Below are 8,005 nucleotides of genomic sequence, written 5' to 3'. Positions count from 1 at the left end.
GTTTTAATTAGGATCTGATGAAAAGTATGCTTTAAGTGAAAATGTTATAATTAGATATGTGTTCATATGTGTGTGATTGTTGTGAACTCATCCCATGAATGAATGAATGAGTACGGATCCATGGGAGGAGATACATATTCCTATATAATGTCTGTTGTCTTTAAACTGTTTTGCCTTCAGTCTTAAAGTTCCATGACTACTTTGGGGAATCAGTCCTTTCTCAAAGAAGAGTGATAGAAAAACTTAAAGGACATATTCTAGAATTTAGGGCTGGGCAGAGAGTGCTTCACTCTCTGCCTGACAGGGTGTATGTTCTCTATTCTAACGTGTGTTTTCCCAGATGCTGGAAAGACTAGTGATCCAAGGCTGGAAGAGTTGAGTGAAAAAGTAAACAAAGAATAATGGTCAGGATGACAGCCAGAGAGAGCCAGACTACCCCTATCCCCCATCCTTATCACTGTACTTAGATGAGTATCATGGATATGTGTTTTTGTTTATGTGGTGGGAGGATAGATGTTCTCTATTATTGTTTGCAGAATGGTCTTGCACTCCATAAAGTTTAATGATCTGGGTTAGGGTGCATACACAGCCTTTTCCTTGCTGGGTGATCTTTAGCTCATCCCTCAACTTCTTTACTGTCAATTTTTGACATCTATCAAATGCAGAATTCAACTTAAACCCTTTTTGTATCTTACAGTGTGTTTGTACAGAGCACCAAATTAGAGCTAGTAAGATAGCTTGGTGGCATAAACACTGGTCTGGCAAACACAAGGTCCTGAGTTTGAGTCCTGGTACAAGAAAAAACAGTAGATGCCCAGGACTGAATTAATCTATACCTAAGTTGAGTTTCTTGGTTATAGAGTATCACAGAAAAAATACTTTTTCATACTCATGAACTTTCTGGGTTGTATCATGTGTGAGTGAGGGCAGGAGACTGTAGTGTTGGGGTCTATTATGTGTCAGGAGTGTCATGGTCTGTTACTCCAGAGAGAAACGTGCAGTGGGCTACCATCAACTCTCAATTGGTCAGTCACAAGAAGATCGAAAGGATAAAGAGCACAGACAATTGAATGCTAATATGTGTGAATCTCATTTTAACTATTGATTTCATGTTGGGAAGATTCCAGACTCAGAGCTCTCACCACACAGCAAAGAGAGATGAAATAGAGTGGGAGATTATAACACATGTATTGTCCATATTCACATATTGGATCATTCTGTACATTGGCTAATGGAGAGTTGACAGTATTATCATGTGGTCCAACAGAGCTTGTACTGTAGTGCCATTCCCCTTACCTCAATCCCTACTGCTAACATGTATGAGATTTTCCCTAAGTAGTAGAGCTCTGGGGGTGGGGGAAGGAATAAGAAAGATAGCCAGCTGTGTGGACTGAACACGTTCTTATTTTGTCTCCTAAGCTGATCACTGGAGATTCCATCGTTAGTGCTGAGGCAGTATGGGATCACGTCACCATGGCCAACCGGGAGTTGGCATTTAAGGCTGGCGACGTCATCAAAGTCTTGGATGCTTCCAACAAGGATTGGTGGTGGGGCCAGATCGACGATGAGGAGGGATGGTTTCCTGCCAGCTTTGTGAGGGTGAGTGTCACTCTTCACTCTCCTCTCCTCTCTCCTTGGCTTTGTATTCCTGGCTTCCCTTTCACTACCTCCTGTAATGCTGCTCAATCCTTTCATGGTGGCTTTTGTCTTATTTTTTATTTTGTTTTTTGTCTCCTACCTAGGACCTGGACTTCATCTTCACCTTTCCAATTTTTAGATGTTTCCTTTGTCTCTCATGTCTTTTGTTTATTTTAATAACCCTCCTTACTTGATATCTTTGTTCAAATCACTTCCATTATCAGGCCGTAGTTTTCCTTTCTGAAGTTAGTCTGGATACTTTTGAAGACCTACTTAACTGTATATTCTAGAAATTTTTGCCTTTCTTATATTTCTTTTTAATATTTCCCCCTTTTATCTTTTATTCTTGTAGAACCTTCCCATCTTTTCTATTCTCTTCTCCTCTCTGCTCTGCCATCCCATATAGTTCCCTTTGCTCCTTTTTTTTCTGCTTCATTTACCTTGTTTAATTCAGGGAAGTGAAAATACCCTGTGTGTTATCATAGAACTGCTAATGCAAGAGTATCTATGCCCTGCCCCATCCTATTGAGCAAGGATTACTGATTGCATGCATTACTTTTTTTTTTTCAGAACTTGGGATTGAACTCAGGCCCTTGCACTTGCCAGGGAAGCACTTATTCCACTGAGCCATCTCCCCGGCCCCTTGCATGCATTACTTTTTGAAAGAAAGTCAAATGGTATCTAAAATGTATTGGATATGGTAAGGAGGTAGCCTGTGAGGGCTTACAAAGCCTTGGCATTTCTTCCATTAAGAACCTCAACATTAACAGTGGTACTCTTGGGAAGTGGTTTCTAGCAATTTCTTCTTCCTCTGAGTCAGCAGTTAATAGGATGCTGTGGAAGAAGAACACTGTATAGGTGTCCCAGTTCTTGAACTTCCTTGAGTTTGTGAGATGGAATTTGTCCTTTGTTGTAAGCTTAGATTTTTTCCATCTACAAAAAGGCACTGGAAATTCTTTTTTTCCATGGGCTGCAACAGTGAATATGATAAAGTGTAAAAATTACTTCATGACAAGACAAATAGCAAAGATACATGAGGATGTGTTATGACCACAAAGCTGATTAATTTTGTTGAATTCCCTTGTAGAACAGGGCCTGAGTCTTCTAGACCACAAACAGAAGACTCTTGGAGATTGATTATATTTCAACAGAGTGATATGAAGGAAGAAGCAGGGTATTTGGAATCAGATAAGCTGAGATGTACCTTTATGACCTCCTGCCCCTACTGATATTGACAAAATATATAATCTCTCTGGTTTTATTTTTGCTATCTGAAAAATAGGGCTAGTTCACTTTTATACAGATTTAATGAGATCACATCTGAGAATAAAATATCTATCATAGTGCTTCATATTTAAAAGGTACATGGAAGATAGTAACTTATTTTATCATCATCATCATCATCATCATCATCATCATCATCATCATCATCATCATCACTACAACCTCATTAGTGCCAAAAAGAAAGATCCAGGGTTTGTCCTAAGGATTCGAAGTGGCTTCTTTTCTTGGAGGACTACAAAACCAGAATGTGTTATTATCTGATTGGGATGATTTAGATGAGGGCAGTGACCAAAAGAAAAGTAAACAAAATGAATACTTATCCTTTCTATCCAAACGTTACATGCAAGGCTTTCTTCCCTGCACATGTACCACCTTTCACCAACATCTCAAAATGCCATATGTATCACAGATACAGTTTTACCAGTTGATGAATTGGACCTAAGTGTAGTCAGAAAGAGCATATCAATAACTAAGACTATTAAGGATTAGTGTAAGGTTCCATACCCATAACTCATAACTCTTGTATAGATAGGTCACTATATCTTTAAAGAAAGATTAAATCACACCCAAATCCAAATAAATTTTACTTCCAGGACAGTGTCACTTTTTATAATACACAGAAAATCAAGAGATGAGTGGAAGGTAACAGTAAGCCAGCATGGTTTTGGAAGCAAAAAATAGAATCGATATGGCTCAGTAGTATAAGCACTTACGTGGCAAGCATAAGGGTCTGAGTTCAATCCCCAGTTCTGCCAAAAAATAAAATAAATAAACAAATAAATAAATAAAACCACTTTGGAAACTTAAAAAAAAAATTGGGGCTGGGGAGATAGCTCAAGCACAAGTGCCTGATTTCAATCCCCATTCCGCAAAAGAAAAGTCCAACATTCATTAATGTTAAAAACCTTACAGAAGATTGGAATATATGGTCTGTACTTCAATCTGATAAAATCCATCTATGATAAACCAACAGCCAACATGGACAAAAGCTGAAAACTTTTTCTTTAAAATTAGGAACAAGACTAGGATGCCTCCTGTCAACCACTCCCATTCAGTATAGTTCTGGAAACATTAGACAGAACAATTAGACAAGAGAGAAAAATAGAAGAAATAAGGATTGGAAAAGAAGAAGTGAATTTATCATTATTTGCAAATGACATGATAGTCACCTAGAAGACCCCAAAAATTCCACTAAAAGATTTTTACACTTATCAAATTCAGTAGAGCAGCTGAATACAAAGTCAACACTCAGGGCTGGCCAAATAGCTCAGTGGATTAAAGTGTCTACAAGCAGGTGCACGGGCCAAGGGTTCGATCCTCAGGTCTGCATTGCTGGCCCTGCCCCTGGGGCTCTCTGAGACAGGGATTGAGCCTGGGTATGGTGGCACATACCTGTAATCCCAGCTCTTGGGAGGATGTAAACAGGGGGATCGCTATGAGTCTAATCTAGTAGTGAGATCCTAAATACCTTGTAGACCCTTCCCTAAAAAAATAAAACAAACAAACAAACAGAAAACAAAGTCCATACTCGGTATCAATAGCACTTCTGTATTAAAAAAAACACAGTGAAATTAAGGAAACCATACCTTTCACAATAACATCCACGAAAATTAAGTAGGAATTAATCTCAAAAGACATAAAAGATCTATACACTGAAAATTATAGTACTCTGAAAAAAGAGATAAAAGAAGATTTCAGTAGATGGAAAGATATTTGTTGCTCCAGCATAGGAAGAACCAACATTATGAAAATGGCTGTACTCCAAAAATTGTTATACAGATTCAGTGCAATCCTAACTAAAATACCATTAGTATACCTCACATATCTAGAGAAAACATTCTTCAAATTCATCTGGAACCAAAAGAGACCTACAATAGCACAAGGAATATTATGCAATAAAGAAAAGGCAGGAGATATCACAATACCTGACTCGAAATTACATTAGGAAGCTGCTCTGATAAAATCAGCATGGTATTGGCAAAAAACAGGCCTGAGGATCAATGGAAAAGATTAGAGGATGCAGGCACAACTTCAGTCATATTCAGTTGCCTTATCTTTGACAAAGGAGCCTGACATGTTCATGGGAAGAATGATAGCCTTTTAAATAAATGGTGCTGCAAAAATTAGCTTTCCACATGCCAGAGGCTAACATTATGCCCGTGTATATCACTGTGCTTTAAATTAAAGTCAAATGGATTGAACATTTAAATATTAAAACAAGAACAGTATATCTAGTGGAGGAGAAAGCAGGTAGATATTGTGAAGAAATAGGGGTAACCAGAGATTTCATGAACAAATAAACTCTTTTTTACCAAAGAACACTGCAAATGCTTCATCTTTTTAAAATTTCCTACATGTCAAAAATCACCAAGAGATTAAAAAGAAAACCCACATATTAGGAAAAATTTTAGCTGACTGTCCTTTAGACAATGGACAATGCTTCTATCTAAAGCATATGAATAAATTTTTAAAAATCAGGTCCCCAAATTCAAAGACCCATCAAAAATGGGACACTGAAATGAATATACACTTCTCAGATGAAGAAATACAAATGGCAAATAAATGTATGAAAAAGTATTCAACATCATTGGTCATTGGAGAAATGCAATTTGAAGCAACACTGAGATTCTCTCTCATCCCAGAAAGAGTGGCTAACATCAAGAAGTCAACCAATAACAAATGCTGGAAGGGCTGTGGGGAAAAAGGAACTCCTGTCCACTGTTGCTGGGAGTGTAGATTGGTATAACCACTGTGAAAACCAGTGTGGAAATTCCTTAGAAAACTAGGATTAGAGGCCTTATTGAATCCAGCTATTCCCCTCCTGGGTATTTATCCACAAGAACTGAAATCATCATATCACAAGGATATATGTGCACCCATGTTTGTAGCAGTCCAATTTGTCATAGCTAAATCTTGGAAATAATTCAAATGCCCATCAACTAAATAATGGATAAAAAGCTGTGCTATTTTTATACAGTGAGTATTACTCAGCTATGAAAAACAAACTTTAGGTTTTTATACGTAAAAGGATACAACTAGAGACCATATTCATCAGTGAAATAAATTAGACTCTGATGTGTAAACATCATACTGTCTCCCTAGTATAAGAAGCTAAAAGAATAAATAAAATCTGAAAGGTGCAGTAGATACTGTGGAAGAGAATCTGTTCAAAGGGAAGGACCAAGTAGCATGAGGGAAATGAGAAAGACAGAAGGATAGGAAAAAATACATGTGTATATGTAGATTAGCTTGGATAATTGTACTGCTGATTTCTACTGGTCTATTGAAAGAAATAGTTAATACTTAAATTATTTTTCTCTTCATTTTTTTGACCAACTTTGCTTACTTGTATCTGGGAATCTGAGCATCTGATTTGAAGACAACAATATGCAGCATGACAGCCATTGTTGAATTCCTATTTTTTAAAATTTATTTTTAAATTTTGTAAAGAGAATAAGAAATAAAAAAGAAACATTAGAAATGGTATAGAATTTCATTAGACAATATGGTAGACAACAATGATTGTTATATTTCATATTGTTGTTTTCAAATTAGTTGTTCAGATTACCAGATATATGCATGCAAAATTGGTCAAAAAATTTAAGAAGAACGAAAGAAAAAAAATTGCTAACTGCTTCTCTGAATAGAACATCAGAAATCAGTACTACAGTTACCCAAGTTATCTTGTATATATGCACATATTTTTTTGTCACTTTTCTTTCTTTTCTCCTTTCCCTCATCCCAGTTCTTCCTTCCCTTTGAATAGTTTCTTACACTTTCACAGTATCAATCATATTATTTTGTTTAGTGAAATTGTATCATTTCTACTTTTTTTTTTAACATTTTTTCTTCAAAAAATAAATAAATAAGAAATATCTATAAACTTATATTTATTGAATGTTCCTAAGTTTAAAGTCAAGAGGAGTACTCCTCCAGACTTATAACCCCAGAAGCCACTTGGTGTAGAATCTTCACAAAAACTCCACAAAAAGATTTTTACACCTAGTCAAATTCAGTGGTGCAGCTGGATACAAAGTCAACACTCAGAAATCAATAGCATTTTTGTATACAAACAAACAAAGAAATTAAGGAAACCATACCTTTCACAATAACATCCACAAAAATTAAATAGGAATTAATCTGAAAGGAAGTAAAAGGTCTGTACATTGAAACACCTCTTACTGTAGGTAACAAAGTCAATTGGTTGTTTAGCAGTTCAAAACAAAATTCTAGACAAAAAACAAATAGCTAAAACCTATAATCCAGGCTAATTCAATGAGAATGTTCAAAGATAAGAACAAGAAATTAGATTTTTTTAACCTAATTCTTGGAAGATCTTACTGTGAAGCTGGAATTATGAGGTACTGATTTTTTTGTCAGACAATCGAATATATAGTGAGAATCACAAATCCAATTTAAATTTTTCTAGTAATCACACTTAAAAAGTAAAAATTATAAGCAAAATTAAGTTTTGCATGAGTCTAGTTTATGCAAAATATTTTACAACACTATATATTGATATTATAAAACACAAAATCACTAATGTTGATTGAATTTTTAAAATTTAATCTGTACTATCTCAATTCACACTAATAACATTTTAGGTGCTCAGTAGCCTGAGTATCTAGTAACCACTGAATCAATAGTTCAAATCTAAATTTACAGTAAATACTGGGATGATAAACCTGTAGCAAGAACAAAAATGCCTAAATCATCACTCAGAATTTCTATATTCTCTCTACTATCGCAGTGTTTATTACTTGAAAAAGTAAGATAGTGTTTCATGTTGTCATATACTACATTTAGAGTATTTATTTGATCACTATGAACTTTTTTGTTTGTTTTAAATGATCTTTAGCTAAAGGAGAGTACCAAGGAAAATTAAGGCTCACTTTTTGTGGTATCCCTGTGAGCAAAACTGGTTATTGAGTTGTTGAATGAATTCTAAGGCAGGTCTTTCAGTTTTCATTAAGGAGTATTCGTGTTTACATTTATAATAAGATTCTAGGGGCTGGAGAGATGGCTCAGTGGTCTAAAGCACCTACTTAGAACAAGCTTAGCAAAGCATCAGGGACCGCGGTTC

General features: G+C 35.8%; 1 protein-coding gene across 7 annotated transcripts in view; it reads left to right on the top strand.

The window, feature by feature from the left end:
• Arhgef9 (Cdc42 guanine nucleotide exchange factor 9) overlaps window positions 1-8,005 on the top strand; it is a 265,414-nt gene that overhangs the window by 90,821 nt on the left and 166,588 nt on the right. For 5 of the 7 annotated variants that reach the window (XM_023705024.1, XM_023705026.1, XM_023705027.1 and 2 more), the window contains exon 2: window positions 1,420-1,599. The exons of the other annotated variants lie outside the window; for them this stretch is intronic. In XM_023705024.1, coding sequence (XP_023560792.1) covers window positions 1,420-1,599 — 180 coding nt within the window. The remainder of the gene's footprint in view (window positions 1-1,419; window positions 1,600-8,005) is intronic. 7 annotated transcript variants of the gene reach the window in all.

The sequence above is a fragment of the Octodon degus genome, unplaced genomic scaffold (genome assembly GCF_000260255.1).
Source record: "Octodon degus isolate 3935 unplaced genomic scaffold, OctDeg1.0 scaffold00211, whole genome shotgun sequence".
Lineage (NCBI taxonomy): Eukaryota > Metazoa > Chordata > Mammalia > Rodentia > Octodontidae > Octodon > Octodon degus.
Note: the sequence above shows the minus strand (reverse complement) of the source record. Positions and strands in the feature narration are given on the sequence as shown.